This window comes from Falco cherrug, chromosome 4 (assembly GCF_023634085.1).
Source record: "Falco cherrug isolate bFalChe1 chromosome 4, bFalChe1.pri, whole genome shotgun sequence".
NCBI classification, from domain to species: Eukaryota; Metazoa; Chordata; class Aves; order Falconiformes; family Falconidae; genus Falco; species Falco cherrug.
In genome coordinates this window covers 65,782,725-65,800,690 of record NC_073700.1, presented here as the reverse complement: position 1 = coordinate 65,800,690, position 17,966 = coordinate 65,782,725, and the positions used below count along the sequence as shown (strand labels likewise).

The 17,966-nt window shown below is 37.5% G+C and overlaps 1 protein-coding gene across 19 annotated transcripts in view; it reads right to left on the bottom strand.

Moving 5' to 3' along the window:
• Nucleotides 1-17,966, bottom strand: part of PARD3 (par-3 family cell polarity regulator) — a 458,069-nt gene that overhangs the window by 175,114 nt on the left and 264,989 nt on the right. For 12 of the 19 annotated variants that reach the window (XM_055707494.1, XM_055707486.1, XM_055707491.1 and 9 more), the window contains 3 exons: nucleotides 17,704-17,742; nucleotides 4,882-5,070; nucleotides 4,237-4,407 (listed from right to left, as the gene is read on the bottom strand). In XM_055707494.1, coding sequence (XP_055563469.1) covers nucleotides 4,237-4,407; nucleotides 4,882-5,070; nucleotides 17,704-17,742 — 399 coding nt within the window. The remainder of the gene's footprint in view (nucleotides 1-4,236; nucleotides 4,408-4,881; nucleotides 5,071-17,703; nucleotides 17,743-17,966) is intronic. The other 7 variants (XM_055707505.1, XM_055707490.1, XM_055707504.1 and 4 more) reach the window with 1 other exon arrangement.

The following is a 17,966-nucleotide window of genomic DNA, read 5'->3' as shown; positions in this document are numbered from 1 at the left end:
TGGTGATGCTCCCCATCATGGTGGACGAAAGCTACCTGCATATGACATGAACAGAGTGCAGACGAGCAATCTGTCCAGGTTGCTGGACTGAAAAAAGCAGGATTCCAAAAGTAACCATTACCTTTATTTTCTTGAATCAGCACATACTGCTGCCAGCTGCACCGATCTGCCTGACAGTTGTGCCTAAGCGCTGTGTACGCATTATGGTGATACAGTCAGCAGCTGTTTGCCCATACAGGCTAATCATAATAATATCACTAATTAACAGAACATGGCACAAGGAGCTCCACTGCTCCTCCTTAAATCTTAGTAATTTAAAAAACGTCGGCCTTGAGTTAAAGATCTAAAAAGCTGATGGCCATGTCTTCTGAAAACTAAGGTGTTAAATACCTGCCATATATGAATATCCAGTCAATATTAGTTTTTCTTTCCGAATTGCTACTGTCTGCACAACTTTGGAAATGTACCTTGATGTCTGTCTGTGCTTATATAGGAAAGCTGAAGAGTCAACACACGATGCCGATCACTGAGGGCAAGGCTAAACATTGAAAGTATAATTAGAACAGCATATTTAACTTTTTTTGAAAGGGAGGCAGAGTGCCTTTGGTATATCCATATCCCAAATTAAATGTTTTTGTTACACTAATCTAACAGCTTCCATCAAATATGCACTGTGTGATTTTTGTCTAGACTGGCTGAGATATTAAACAAAGCTCTGCAAGGTTTGCAGTAGTGCAGCTAACAGAATTAACTACATTACTCTGTGTAGATGTAATGCAAACAGGAGAAAAACTCAGATACACAGTTTTGGCTTGGAGTTCATTCATAACTACCACCAACTCCATGCTTATATCAATATTTACTACAAGATAATTCACTTGAAAACCTGGATGGATTATACTCTATCTCCTGGCAAGTCAATGAAAATTCTTTCTACAGGCAACTCTTCAGTTCAGTAAAACCACAACAGCGTAAAAGCACTTTTTACCTTCTGGGAAGTTTGTGGTCTCTTTTGAGTTTATAGTTATGTAAGTGTTGATGATGTAAATGATCTCCTCACAACCTCTCTGAAAACAAGATAATACTCTGATGGTGTTTATGTATATTTTTATTGTTCCTGTAATTGTTTTGGAGGCTTAGACTACAACATAAGAACTGGTGAAGCTGTATGAGAATAATGCTAGCATAAAAAGGGAGTATCAGAGGTCACTTCACAAAGTTTTGAAACAGTTTCATACTCAAGTTAAGTAGACTTTGACTTTTGAAGCCTGAGAAAGCTTTCTAACAAAGAAACAGCTCCTCTACAACAGATGGGAGGCAACCACCCCTGCCTCGCTAAACTGAGGACAACAAGGGTTGAGCTGTCCCTCTCTTCATCTAACAACCAACATACAAAAACCATGTGAAAATTCTGGTCTGAACTGTAACACACAGAAATGTCACACTGCAGAACTGTGCTGTCAAATGAATTTTCCCTGCCCTACAATTCTCAGGGCTGATTATGAAAATGAATGTTAAAAACAGAAGAACTGTAGTCATACTACTAACTTCCTTAAAATTTAATTCAAACTCAGTTTTGAAGAAAAAAAGACTGTGTTGCTTATCTATCTCAAAATAGTTTGATTTTGCAAATGCAAAACAATCACTGGACTTGAAGCCATGGGGAAAAAAAAGTCTTGTTTTTTTGTTCTTTTTGCTGTTGGTTTCTTAAAAGCCAGATAGCAAATGTTTTTATCATCTAGACATTGAGCATAATTCTCTCCTGCACTGGCATTATCACCCCTTGTACAGATTCCCACTCTGAGACACTTGCAGCTGCTCCATGGCATGGCATGGAATCCCAGGGTGCAGAGTTCTGGCCTTGTGCTGCGCTGCAGTACTGACCATGACACTGGAATGGAGCAGAATGAACACTGCTGTTGGCGATACGCAAAAAGGAATATAATTGGGCTCGTTCCACTTCCACAGAACTGTGGTGCTGGAAGACCAACAAGAGTGTAAGATGTATTTTTTTCAATAAAGCAGGCACATACAATGCTGAATCAACACAGGAAAGAAATCAGTTGAACAGGATCTTTTTTGTTGCTGTTGTTATTTTATGGTGACTCCTCTGGAGAACCAAAAGAGAGAGAAAAGCACAGAAAGCACCAGAGAAATAGTTTCACAAAGGGTATACATTTCTTTCTTTTTTTTTTTCTTTCATAAAAAACAGTAAAAACCTAGTTGTTTAGTCTAGAGAAAAGAAGGCTCTCTACGACTGCCTGAAAGGAGGTTGTAGTGAGGTGGTTGTTGGTCTGTTCTCCCAAGTAACAAGAGCTAAGACAAGAGGAAATGGCCTCAGATTGTGCCAGGGGAGGTTTAGATTGGATATTAGGAAAAATTTCCTCACTAAAAGGGTTGTCAAGCATTGGGACAGGCTGCCCAGGGAAGTGGTTGCCTTACCATCCCTGGAGGTATTTAAAAGGTGTGTAGATGTGGCACTCAGGGACACGGTTTAGTGGTGGACTTGGCAGTGTTAGGTTTATGGTTGGACTCAATGATCTTAAAAAGGTTTTCCAACCTAAATGATTCTATGCTGGTAAATGGTGTAACTTTTCAAGACAGGCACTGCCCTTCTCATGCTCTTACTTCTAATCTGCAAGCTCCTGAATTTGCCACCAGTCCCATGTCATTTATTTTTTGTACTAATACTTCAAATCTTCTCTGGTGGCATCTGCAAGAATATTCTAACTATTCTTGAGTAAAAATTCTGTCAGATTTAAGGAGCAGTGTCTTTAGTTCTTCATTGCTGGGTTTGCTGCGACATATTTACAAACACTGTTTTGATACATTTGATCTAGAAGACTTTCACTAAGAGAAGAGCAAACATCTGCATCCTTTTTGAAAAAATTATACTAAACATAGAAATGGTCTATAATATTTCATCCTCTTTATGCAGTAACACATAAAATGCATCTGAAATTGGGTAGGAATAAGGAATAGCCTACAAAGGACAGTCTGGTACACAAGTTCAGAATTAGGGCTAAAACAAAACAACACCAAATATAAAAAGGTCGTAATTCTTTCAACACCAAGTGAGAAATCGTGTGCATCCAAGTGGGCTTTCTAGCAGTATGTATATCTAAACATCTGTATACATGTATTAAAGCTGTGTATAAGCAGTTAATCAAGAGGAGCTTAATACTTTTAGAGAGGCTAGTGTCTTTTTCACCCATGGTTTTATAATACACTATGGGGTGGAAATTTTTAAAGATCAATTTTATGCATTAAAAAATAAACCATTCCTTTTTCCCCCAGGCAGGATCAGCCATACTAAACCAATTTGTGCACATCGCTTTTGAACCATGATACTCAAGAAATAACATTCCTGGTAAGACCCTACCGGTGTTAACAAGAATGAATGACTTCTAGATGTCTTAAGAACAGATGCTTCCCTGACCCAACATTCAACTGCACCCTATTTAACTCAGTGCATTTCTCCAATCTGTCCAAATCATTTTGAAGTCTAATTCAGTCCTTCACAGCATCTGCAGCCCTTCTCAGTATCATATGTCCATATATTCCTACTATATAGCATTATTTACATTAATCTAGAAGATAAACTATTAGAAAACATGAATATGTTTCAAAACATCAATACATTAACGTTGCACTGGAGGACACAGAAGTTATGAATAATATCAGAAAAAGAATCACCACTTCACCCTGAATTCAGTATTTCATACTTCCCTGCAACGAAGGCCAAGACACGACATTTAAAACCCAAATAACGGAATTATTTGCATCAAGTTTTGCAGAATCTTTACATGGAACTTTTAATTTCTTAGACAAAATATATTAATGAAATATAAGACCTCTACTCTTAATTAAAAAAAAAAACTGAAAGTGACAAAGAAGCAAGTTAGTTAACACTAAGTCTATAAATGAAAGATTTAATAGACCTACAGAAAAAACTCCAAAGAACAGAAATCACGTAAACAGTCAGACTGAATTACAAAATCAATATAGTTTTATTCAGTGTTTCCTGTTATTCATTGATGAAAATACTCAAAAGAAAAACTTTATTGATTGATAATAAGGTTAGCATGTCTAACACTGAATTTCAGATAATTTTTTAATTCTCTCTTTAGCTTCTCAAATATTATATTCCAGGCCTCAGAGGAAACATGACATCTCCTATAAACACAAATGCCTTAGAAGTGAAAACACCCAGTCGTGTTATCAAAAGTGTATTACCTCATTGCATTTACTTATTCGCCTTGCAACAATAAGCTGAATCATTCCCCGTTTGTTTCCTTCAGTAGACATGGACCTCCTTAAGGTTTCCATAGCATCTTGATTTGTTTTGCCCAATAATGATTCTCCATTTACTGCTATTAGTTGATCATTCACTCGAAGCCTGCCATCCTGGAAAAGGAAAGATTATAACTACTTACATAAAAGACACACACAAGAAGTTTAGTCTGCTGAAGAGAGGAAAAAACCAAAAGAAAAATAAGCAAACAACTATGCTTAGTCCTAATAGTTTATGGCCAAATGAACAGTGGTATAATAGCTTCCATTGCAGCCACTGTAGGAAATGTCTATTGCAATTACAGATCTGCACTGCAAGCTATTATGATAACCTGTTTGCACAAATAGAATACTAATTGAACTGTCAGGGATAGCTTGTATCCTTCCCAAAAATCTATAAGGGCTGTTTAAATCCTGGGATTTGCAAACAGATGAATCTGAGTAGAAATCTAAACATTACCTCTGATGGTGTAATTGGAAAAGCTAGTTACAGAGAGGTCTCATTCTTCTTGAATGTGTGGTTATTTTCAAAACAGCGTTATTATGGAAAACCAAAGAAGACCAAAGTATACAGATGTTCTCTCTTACCTTGGATGCTGCTCCACCGTTAATAATGGACTTGACGAAGATTCCTAAATCAGCATGGTTTTCTTTTGACCGGTTACCTTTGACGCTCACGCCAAGTCCAGCTGATCCTGAGTCATTCAGTGGAACTTCAAATGTCAGGAATTCCCTGGTGCCATCAGGGGTGAGGACAAGCTCCTCTTCTTCTGCTTTCTGTCAGGAAGATTAGCATGGGATTATAGAAGAGCATTTCTTTGGGAATTCTCCTCCCTTTACAGCAATTAGCATTAAAAAAACCTCTGCTTTTAACTACAATGCCATAATATTTTCCACAGTAATTACTTGAAGAACCACGCACAAATAGTGTATTTTCAATCACCTCCAGCTGATGCCTAGATTTAGAAATATCTTATGTTTGTGTCTAAGTGCTTCTCTCTAGTAAAATAATTGAATCACATGTCATTACTGAATATGCCATTAATACCAACTCACCTGTAAGCTGCTATTTCATTAACTGAGAGTGCTATATCAGAAAGATTTTCTTACTTTCAAACCTATAGAATTTATTTTAAAGTATTATCATCATCTATGGTAGCTTTGCAGTCACGGGGAGGAACAAAGTGCAAGAAAATCAAATACAAAAATTACACATTCCCCTCACTTCATTTATAAACTAGCTGTGTTAGGAAAAACAGAAAATCACACAAGTGTGATCTGCAACAGCACATCTCTGCTATTGCCAAGCTCAGCATCAAATCCAGCTCCAAGCACCAATTTTTCTCTTTCCCAGCTCTGCTTTTCACCTCTGTCCTCTTAACCACATCTTCAGCTCTTCACGCCCAGCTGTAGCCTGGCTGGGACAATCCCAGGTTTTGCTCAAATTATAGTCCCAGGCCTGCCAGGGTCCCAGCAAGAAGCCGCTCAGCGGCACCCTTCCATGCACCCAAAAGCCATGCAAGTGCAGGTGGCCGGCCTCTCACTGCACCCCCACTGAGCTCAGGGTGGCAGGGACCCTGACGTGTCCCCACAGAGCAGTGGTGCTCATTGGGGCAGCAGGCACAGGCACAACACCCAAGAAAGAAAATGGTCAGGCCCTGAGGAGCAGCACGCATGCACAAGTGGCTGCTGCCCAAAGGAGGAAAAGGAGGGATGGGCGGTTCACCAGCCCTGTCCCTTGCAGTAGACACTGTCCACTTGTCTCTAGCCACCTTTCAGTTCTAACAGAGCAGTTATAAACACTTTTGGTTGTAACTTTATAAAAGAAAGAAGTCATGGCCTTAAAGGCAATTCTCTGCAGTGGGCTCAGTGTCTGGCCTGCAGAAAGATGCTCATTAACCCAGCTGTGTGTTTTTTTCTCACCCACATGAAGGAGAAAAAGAACATCCCCCCAGAAGGTGCACACTAATGTCCAACAGTCGACAGTTCTTCTCTGGAAGAATTAACCTGGTCAATTTTTTCATAACCTCAGCAAATATGTCACCTCCCTCACTGACACTGATTTTATATTGACTTTTCCTATGTCACTCTCATCTATTTGCAAAGCTCTCTACTATTTTTCTCCTACTCCCAGATACCTGGAGCATGACAAGACACATGAAAGGTTAACATGTGCCTGCTGAGCCATCCCTGTTTCTTAAGACCTGAGGAAATGCAAAGCTGACAGGCTGTTCTGAAATTCAAACACAGACTACAGCAAAGATGGATGTGAAAGCCATGTGGAGTACAGCAGACTGAGATGATCAATTTGGGCACAAGCATGCTAGTTGTGTCACCATTGACCTAGAAATGCAATGTGAAAATGTCACACGGGAAGGCAGCCAGACTGCTGAGAGAATCGGAACAGCCAAAGGAAGAAAAACGGGAGCTCTTATTTCCCACTTGGTTAAAAGCATGAACCTTAATGTGTTTGCCAGCCCTTTCCCTTGCGCTGGATGCTATTTGCTCGTCTCTAATCACCTTTTCTTTATAACAAAGCATAATGCTTCACCAATTAAAAAAAAAAAATTAACACACGCTATCCAAGTGCCCTAGCTTGGCTGGCTCACTTGTGAATCCCATTATCCAAATACACCTCTTGGCTATGCAAAACAGCATGATCTGTGATAGCCATCATGAATGGAAAGGTGTACTGTGTCCATGGGGAAAAAAATGGATTTAAAAACTATTTTCCAAATTTTGGGAAAATAACAACCCTAATTTTCCTGCTTGGGTCACAGAAGCACAAGTTACAGCATATATTTGAATGCACCTTTTGTCAGGTGGCTGCAGAGTAAAACAATCTGAGACAGATGCACATTACCTTTTATTTCCTGTAATACTAATAACTTTCATATTCCTTAATAAACAGTAGTAGCAACAAAAGCTTGCAAGCCAACGAGGAGATAAAGCCAAGGTAGGATGTATGGGTAGGAAGTACATAAGATTTTTCTTTACTACTGTAATCATAAACCTACAATCAATCCCCCCCCCCAGTATTTTCTAATCTTCTAAAAAATCTGCCAGAACTTCAGCCAGAGCGATCTTCCTTCCAGAGCAGAGAACTAAACTGCTTCCCTGCACAGCCTGTCCCCGTAGGGTGCACTTCTATATGCCAAAGGGTCAATTGGACAGAGCATCTTAGCAAGCTTCCCCAAGGACTTGGCTAATGGCCCTCCATGCTACTTCTCTTCAGCAAGACCCAAAGAGCTGCATTATCAGCTCAGCACTGTTCTTAATGTGAGCCTTCTGCTTGCTTGTCTTCTACAGTCTGGAATAAGGAAATAAGCTATTATCAGGCAACAATCACCTGAGTGTGCAGGTGAACTTAAGGCCTAAACTGGAACAAACTAAAGAACTCCTTAAGCAACTGCACCTGAGTGAGTAGAAGAGGTTCACAAAAAAATGAGAAACAGCAGCCTCAGCGCTGGAACAGAAGTTTTGAAGCCATGATAAAATTGCTTGATCATCCTAAGAAAAAAGTTACCATTACTGGGCTAAGGCTAAATAGCTTTAGGGACTTCACCAGGTATCCACAGCTTTTTTTCAGCTAAGCCAGCTTCTTTCACCACCATACCTGTGTCTGCAATTTTGGGGACAGGAGAAGCCTTTTGCCCTCTAGAATCTGTCTCATCTGTCAGTGCCATATGCTTGAATGAAGATTTTTAAAAGAGGAAGCAATAGAGAGAACAAACATTTCCTTTTGATATCCCACCATTTTTCAAAGAATACTTAAGAAAAAAATGTGACTTTCATGAGTAACTGCTCCATTAAGATTCAAGGAAGGACTATCAATATGAAAGTACAGACTTTAACATTTGTGCCACACCACGGTACCAAAGAAGGTCTTACTATATATGACATATATAATACAACTTCATACATTGAAAGCTTGGAATGAAACTATACAGTGATTACGTCATAAAGGAGCCACTGCCAGAGAAATAAGCAGGAAGATTTTAGCCTGATACCATAATATTTTGAACCCAAGTTGCAAATACAAAACAAAAATAACAAACAACTCCTCAGACTGGCTGAATCCTTTGTTCCACAAAGCCCTTTAGAGTACAGAAACATTACATGTACAGCAACCGTCCCCAATCAAATATAAGCTATTATAAAAAAGTAAAATTCGCACTGAAATTGTGTTGAACATTCAGTATCTAAATGTAACAAACCATCACAATTCGCTAATACATCCACGAGACAGCATAAAATGCATAAAAATCTAAAATGCAGCATTTAAAAATTCCAACTGAGAACACAATCACTTCCTAATTGCAATAACTTCCATTTGATCTTGATACACTCTAAATTAACAGCTTCACTATGTCAATCAAACACCTCAACACTATTTTCATGATTAGTTGATCTGTGGGAGAAATTTATTCCTTCATACACTTTGACAGGCCAGCAGTAAACACGCAAGCAAAATTATGTACTGTGAACCCTGAACAACAAAATTCAACTCCCTTAAGATTTTTCACATAGTATGTCCAAAACAATTAACAGCAAAACAATATTCCATTCAGACAGATTCTGATGAGGAAAAGGTCATCTGAAATGACTTCAGTTGGATGAATGAAGCTGCTCAAGTATGTAATTTGTAATAAAATTTCGATTGGTGATAAAATATGTAGTTGACTATTTTTTGCTTCAAATTCATACTTAGCATCAGTTTATGCTAAATGACATTTGAGGTAAGTTTTAAACTTTTTAAATACAAGATAAATATATTTTAAATTTAAACCTCCTAACTTATGGCAGTGGTTTGATATATAGAGATTAAAAAAATTGTAACAAATGGGGGAAATTTTTTTCTTCTACATAACATCAGTTTCTGATCCAATCAGAAAACCTGATTTACTTTTACAAACGACATTAAAATGGACCTTGACACTAAGAGTGCAGTGTTTATCTCATCATATTAGTGACAGCATCTCCTTATCACGTTTTAAATACTATGAAGAAATTTCTTGCTTGGGACTTCTTCCCTTTATAAAAATCTCATCAAAGTTGTGAGTAAGCAGCATGAGATGGGTGAAAAAAGAAACCGAACAGCAAAGAAAAACCTCCTCCCACCTAGTGGGGGAAGCAATTTTCAATCAAGCTGGGACAAGTTTCCGAAGTGGCTCGCTGCAGCTACAAATCTGGCTGCATTCTCTCCAGTGAAGTTCATTCTTTTGCAAGCTTAGACATGCTGTCTTCTCAGCAGCTATTAAGTCACTGAAACTTGTCTGCAAGTTACTTTGTGATTATGTAGAGATAAAAGAACTAAGTTAATCATAGGACTTCCAGCAAAAATCCAATACACTCCTGTTTCCTTTCAGAGAAGCAATTAATAAAGCTCTGCATCGCCACTCTTAAAGGGTAACCTACATTTATGTATATGAAAGCATGTACATGAAAACATTTACAGGGCTCTTGTATGCACACACATATAAGGGTACATATAAAACCACACCCTTATATATATCACAATTAAATTCATATGATCAATTACGTAACTGTAGCGCAAACCCTACCCAACACCTCCAATGACCCCATCTACACTATTCACTTTACCTGCCCCCAAATCCTGTTGTACGCAGCCTTCTAACATCACAGCCCTAAGCCTGTTAGCCTCTGTTTAGTTATTATTTTTTTAACCTATCAACCTTTTGCCTCACAAATGCATCTTCTCTCTTTTGAATTTGTCTAGATGGAAAATCTCAAGTTCTTGAAAGATAAGTCCCATGGACATAAGAGCTCAGCAGGTCTAAGAAGTTGTAAAAGGACTGGACGTTGCAAAATCCCAGGTTTAGTCATTTGGTTTCAGTAATGGGGAATTGCCAACCTAATACCACAGCCTTTTCCAGGACATTTTCAATCTTTAGAAGATTTTAATATAGTATCCATTATTTTATTCTTTCTCACAATGTACCTGTGACACTAAGAAATCATTACTTCTATACACTGGGAAGCAAATAAAATTTGTCTCGGTTATTGTAATAAAGTAGAATTCTTATATATGCAGGAGAGAGATTTCACCTCGCTATTGTGCGAAGATATTTTTGACATCAGAGATGACTCAGATTGTTTTGTCCTTCAAGTTAGGTTGGCAACATTGCTGTCACATCAGGCCACCTTCTAAACTGAGATGCGTAAAAAGATGATGACTCAGTTTTACCGCATGCCATCACACATACAAATGTAGAACACAAACTGAACAGCTCTAAGGAACCAAAACAGCTTCCTTCGTCAATAACTGTTTCGTGGGGGGTGATGTTTAGTATTTATAAAAATGTAGATTTATTACTGCTGGAGGTACTGAAAACAGAGCAATGTAGGTGGCCTAAAACGTACCTCTCTAACTTCAGTTGAGGCCTCTCCTCGGGAGGAATAACTGAGAGCTGATGCATCCTGCTGTGGGTGGACATTAAAGATAAATGCAACTACAGAATCCCAGATTTAAAACTGGACCTCCAGCAGAGAAAAGCCTGCCTACTGATCCAGTAGTGACATGCACACTCCAACACAGCTTCCTCCTGAAATACAAGGCCTTTTATCTTTTATTTGTTTGGTTGCTCTTTTCAAATCAAACAATCGTGTTGTGTTACAAGTTATAGGGGCCTGAAGTGTCTGCTTTCCTAGTTATACAATGATATAGGACTTAAGCCAACTAAACAACTAACATTGTTACACTTGCTTTCTTTTCCTTAACTCTTCCTAGGTTAAGTATTCTAATCTCTCTCTATGTTAGATAAACACTAATGAATCTTATTTGCACATCTACACTGTGACTCGTTACTCATATTAGCTAAGTTAATATGTCACATCTGGCAAAGACTGCACTCCTTCAAATCAAACAGCAGCTGCTAAATATCAAAAACTACATCTGAATTCTGAGATTTTATAGGAAATGTGGTCTGCTTTAATTCTAATCCCACCAAGGAAAAGTTTTTTGCATATTATATGTGGATTAACTTTGGTACATATTTATATGCAGAAATGCTAGCCCATGAAAATACTGCAAAACAGGCTTGTTACATCTCCAGTTATGCCCATTTTATGAATATAATTTAATATCAAAAAACATGTTCCACATTCAAAAATGTCTTCAATTTAATGTTTGTGATGGATTAAAAAATGGTATAGGAAAAAATTAAATGTTTTCCAAAGCACAGAAATTCTAGCATGCGATTTTCATTTAGTATGAAAATCAAAGCGTAGCAAAAGCCCATGTTTAAGTACATCCACATGTTTGTTATTTTTCCCTATAAGAAGGCCATTGCTATCTATGCTAACATTATTCTCCTTAATGCTAACACTCCGATCTGGGCTGTCATAGAAACTGGTTTAAGCAGCTGAGATTCTACATTTCAAATCAACTGATCAGACCGCTAAAAATACTTTGTTGGTTACGCATCTCAGAACTTCACACAGGGACTAGTCTGTTGCCGTTACCATAATGACTGTACTTTATTCAGGCCAACAATATCCTGCTTCAAACTGTTGTTCCTACTATAGCTTCAAGCTCCCACTGTATGTTCTGAAACAAATATGTGATTGCATTGCTAACTCCATTTCTTCACAAGATGCTTATCCTAGAGAAGTGAAAACCAAGGGATTAGATATACAGCAGGTGTCTGCTCTGCCAAAGAAATGTGTAAAGCTACAGCTCTCTGCATTATCTCTTGTACAAGAAAACCTTCAATGCCCAACTCAATAATGACACAGCTCCCTAAAAATCTTTATACTTCTTTCACTGGCCTATTGGATGTGCAAGACCTGAAAGACCAAAGAAACAGATAGAGAGTGTCTGGGGAAGTCAGACAGGAAAACAAAGTTGAAAGGAAATTAATGTCTTTGTAGAAGTCCATGGCAAGAAACAGGTTCCACAGGAGGCAATGCCCGCACGGGCCACTGGGACTGACCTGTGTCTTACTCCTACTTCTGCAGATATTCACACAACCATGGCAAACCACATCATCTCACTATTTTCCCTGGATTTATTAGAAAGGAAGAATCAACACCAAGAGTCTAAAGCCAACAGTGCAGTAAAACAAGCTTTGCACTCAACCAGAGTTTTCAGAGGTTTAAATAGGAATTTTAAGCAACAATGTGAACTTTGCCTTCACCCAAATTAGGACAAGCATTTGAAAGAACCTGATGACCCTATTGCCTGTGCTGGCAGTTAACTAACTAAAGGATCTGGCAAGCCCCTTTCAGTCTCATAGTGTATATCTGTTGTTTGAATTGTAAATGCCTTACGTAGTTGACTCCTATTATCCAAAACAACATAACGTCAGTATGTAGGAAATACCATAATAATGGTGAATAATGAAGCACACACCAGTGTGGCCTCAGGATGACTCTGCAACAGTGGCACTGAGGCAGCCCTGTTACAGAACCTTGGTGGAGGAACACATACATTGCCTTCCATGAAACTGGCAACTGGTCAGCAAGCGTGATCACCGCAAACTGAGAAAACAGCTAAAGCTGCCCTGCAGTCCTGCATGGAGCCAGCTTGGGAGTGCCACGCTGCAGCCCAGGTAAATCACCTGCAGACAACAGTCAGAACTATGAGCTTGAGCATCAGTCCCAAGCACACCCTTACACAGAAGTTTATGTGGATTGTCATTGAAAATTCCAGGAAATTCAGAGTACTCAAAGAGCATTCATAAATACAGTCACTCAACTGTTACATTAATTATTCACTAGGAATTCATGTCCCAGCTCTACTCTTTAATGCCCAGAATATGCTATTCCATACTAGAGTACCTCCTATGGTAGAAAACTAAGTACAGCAGTATCCTGCAGAAGATTACACATTCATTACGTCTTTCTTTCATACAGGCAGTGATCTGCTATTTCTTACATCACAACTTTATTAAAAATATAATCTGAAACCACTCAAAATAGCACTAAAAAAGGCTTTTAAAACATTGTAATCACCTTGTGCCTCACACAATTAGCAGATAAAAATATAAAAAAAACAGTCAGCACAGGTTATTTGCAGTATTCCTAAACACCATGGAGGAAATAACAGCATTCATTTAGTCAGACCTCTCCTCCTGCAAGAAAATAATTCTGTATCTAATGACATCACTGCTGTTGATGTAGGCTCATATTAGTCAGTGTATGATCTTGGCTCAATTTTTAGACACTTGGATCACCTAGTGCAGCAACGGAAACTGATGAAGCTCTAAACTGTTCTCCAAAGAAGGTTCTATGTGAAGGAAGAGTTGCATCAACTGAATGATACAAAACTGCTATAAAAGCTGAAGTTCTATGTAAGTGCTAAATATGAATCGGTGGAGCTTAACTTACAGCTTTTGAAATATAGCTATGGATACACACCCAGTGAATATGTATCCTGAAGTAATACAAACAGCTTTCCACCAAAAGTTAGAAACAAACATATGTGCTCAAAACACCAATATCTTAAAGCTAAACACTGGCAATGTTTATTTCCCCAAGATTAAGCTCTAAGAATTTTCCATCCGTTAATCAATACAAATGATGTCTTTCTAGGCATTTGCTAGTATATCTCTCATATTCACAACAGAAAAAGTTGCAAACAAAATATGTATAAAAATAACTATGTGCTAGTTCTTACAAAATGCCTCTGACCACAGTTGTATCACCCTATTCCAAAAGCTTATGAATTCTTGCATAAAAGGTGCATTTGAAACCAAAAATGCTGATAGGTTTAGCCATGAAAATACCCTTCGATTCTGAAAAAAGACGGTGATCAAAATGAAATTTATATAACAACAGGAGCATCAGATGTTCAAGTTCAGAAGAAAATAAAAAGCAATCCCATTTGCAATTTCCATCAGAGCTGCTAAACATTTATATATTGTTCCAACACACCAACCGCTCCTGTTATGTCACTGTTACGAATCCTGCACTCACTAAAATTCATAACATTCTGCTCACTTACAACAATTTGACAGAAAAACAAATGAGAATCGAAAACTGAAGCTTTCCCATGCTGCTGAGTGAAACAATCATTAAATGAAATCCTGAATCTTAACTTTGAATCTCTTTTTACCAATAGACAACACCACCTCAAAAACACTTACTTATACAATAATTATTATTTTTCTAGTATTATGCTTACATGAAAGTTAACTTGCAGGTTGTGAAATCATAAAATAAGCAGTGAATGACAATTGTAAAAGCAAACTACTACTGAAACACTACTGATTTTCAAAGAGTATGAGGAAAAATTAATTGGCAGATGTTTTACATAGCATAATTAACAGTTCATTTCAATGCTCCGTAACAAGATTAAGATAATTATGCTTAAAAAAAGAAATGTAATAATGATAAATTACTAGTTTTCATATTACGGTCAATCTCCTACATTCCAAATAATCACCACATTTAGAAATAGGTGCATCTGTTCCATGTTGTCATCAGATATACAAATGGCACAAACTCATGGCTGTGTGAAACAATCTTTCAACCAAGATACAGGAGATTTCCTTGCTTCAGAAGTAGAGTGCCTGTTCCATTTGTCAGCAAAACAGAAGGTAAAAACAGCACTATTGTTTTCACCAGGGCACAGTTACTGGATAGAAGCTGAAGTTGCATTAGCAATTTACATTTCTTATGGATAACTGGAAAGCAAAGCTTAAATTCTGAGAGCTTAGCAAGTTACAAAAACTACTCCTATGACAGTTCAAGAATGAGAAGATGGGAATCTGTATTTTGTGATGGTGTGCAAAATATGAAGTCATATGCTCTCCTACATGGGTAAGATTTCAGGCCACAAATAAATGAAGAAAAAAATAATTTTCAAGGTTTTCTTCATTACATCTATGAAGACTCTAGCTACAGCATCCAAGTGCCACAATATTAGTGTAAACCATTTCAAATTACCAGTTATATGAATGTAACCCCTGAGTGTTAATAATGTGCTGATAAATTAGGCTTTTTATTTTGGGGTCTACATAGACATTTTATTTCAGGCCTTCCGTTTTCAAGGTTTTGGTTTTTTTCTTTTTTAATTTCAAAGGTGCATTTTTCTTCTATTTCCCCACAAAGACATAACAACAAAAAACAACCGCAAACATTCTGTCTTTAAACTAAAAACAGACTTAGTATTTTACCTCTCTCTCATTTCTATAGCTTCCCTGCTTTCATCATGCTTTTTTTTTGTTGTTGTTGGGTTTGGGGTTTTTTTTGCTTTGCATTCTACTATCAAGTCCTTGACACTTGGAGACTAAAACCTCACAACTAACAGCACAATGATCAGAGCAGGCACAGAAATAGAAATTGCAAGATTAGAAATCTTAAAGACCTGAAAAGTAGACAGAGGAGGAATAAATAGGGATTGAGGCAGAACCAAGAATAAAGGAAAGCAATGAAAAATAGTTTCAAAAATAATATGTAAAAAAAAGAAAGCATGTGACTGTATTATTAATGTACAGCTGAGGAAAACTGGTTCTGTAGAATTGGAGTATAACACTTACCCAAAGCAAGGCAGATTGGAAGAAGAGAGGTAAGTGCAAAAGCATTGTGCATTACAAATACCCGCTCATACCTTTCACGTTTAGTCCATTTTTTACTTCCACCCGGGAGTAAGCAAATTTAAAGAGATCTATTGTTCCTACTATTGATCACTATTGATCTGAGCCTTCAAATAAGTAACAGAAAAATCCCACCCCATAATGAAAAAACCAAGCCATTAAGCAAAACACATGTTGACCAGCTTTCTAGCTTCATTCCCTCACTAACCAAGTAACTCTCCACACGTTTCCCAGTTCAGTTCCTTATTTCCAAGGCTTGCTAGGTCTTTCTGGGTGGTTTCTCAGAAATCCCTAGCTACTCATATGCTTCCTGTCTGTCTTCCATAATCCCCTGGTTAACAAGCAATTTTTAGCCCACATCCACAGAGAACAAATGAGAGATACTTATTTTCTTTTGGTCTTTCCTTAGATGAAGTCAGGGTGTTGGTCTCAAAAGAGGCAGAGAAAGCATTTACCATGGAATTGAATTCAAAACACTAACTTTGCAACAGATGAGCAACTGATTTATATTAACACCTTGTAGGTGATCTGACTAATCTTAATGCAGTTTTGGGGCAGAATTTCAACTCCTAAAACCAGGGCACTTTTATAAGGCTGCACCCACAAATTATTCTCAATTGTATTCAATTACAGGCAGAAATACGGTCCTGGGTTTTTATCTTTGATCTCCTTATGTATCAGCAGTACATGGTAAGAAACTATGAAGATAAAACCATACATATACTAATGAGATGTACTAAAAAGATACTGCAAGGCATGTCTGAAACAATGATACACCCACAATTTTGCAGAGCCCTTATGCAGATGACTTTCAAGCTAGAAGGACATCAAAAGCCAGAGGGATAAAAGTGAATATTGCTACATTCAACCCAAAAGCCCATTTTTACAGTTACATTCCATTGGCCGGAAAAAATAATAGTATCAACCTATGTACCCTTGACTATCTCACTGAGATGGCTCTTACATCTCTTTACCTAGTCTTGACTTTCTTTTTATCCCAGACACTACCTCACCATTGCTTGTAAGGCATTCTGAATTGCCTAGAGAAACCTTTTCTGTTTTGCAACAGCCTAGCTGATTTCAAATCCCTGCACAAATGCTCTTAAATTCTCCATAATCTAAGTTACTATTTAATTTTGAAATAGATACCTAATTGAATGGAGTTTCTTGAAATATGTTTTTAACTAAGATACACTATACCCTTAAGGTAATATATTCTTGTTATACCTCTGTTAATATTTCATAAAATCTTTTATTTTAGAAAAACTTTTAACAGATACTAGTATAATGTGTATTAAGACTGATCCTGTTCTACTGACTAAAATGAGGTGTGTAAACAGTATACAACCTCAATACACAGCCTCACTGACAGATCACATACATACCTGTTACAGCCCTCAAAGGGTTAAATCTTTTCTTTTAAGAACTAAAGAAACTAAATAGTTTCTTAAAAATAACTAACAAACAGCGGTTTGCTATGAGGATACAATTGAGCCTTAAATCCAAACTGCCTAATCGCTGTGTTTGTATCTCAGGATTCAGTCACACAATAATGATTTAAACAGTTTCAACAAGTGACCCAAGTTAACAGTCTACTCTTATCATTCCAACTTTAGGCCTTTGGCTAATGTAATTTCAAATAGCACTTGAACATACATAAGAACTGATTTGTACACAATATTCAAACAGTATTTGAAATTACATTAAAAAACGCATTTAAAATGTAAAGCTAGACAGAGCCATCTACAGTGTATAAGGTGAAAGGAGGATCTGTGAAACTTTGATGAAGTGCCATATCAATTTAAAAACATTTGGGAGTCTTCCAGTATGGAAAAGACAAAGCTCTTACCGTTTCCTTTGGAATTTGTGACTGGCTTTGTTCTGCATTCTAAAGGAAGTAAAAAAAATAAATAAGAACACAACTACATACGACATATACTATCTATCAGCAGGGGGATGAAACAAAGAGCTCTAATTCTGACGTGAAGTGGGTAATGGAAAAATGAAGGGTGTTTGCCACACCCTTGATTCAAATTTGTCTAAACAAGCACTAAATGAGAGGTGAACAAAAATAACCTCCAGTGATCTTAGGCCAGGGACTTTATCTGGTTG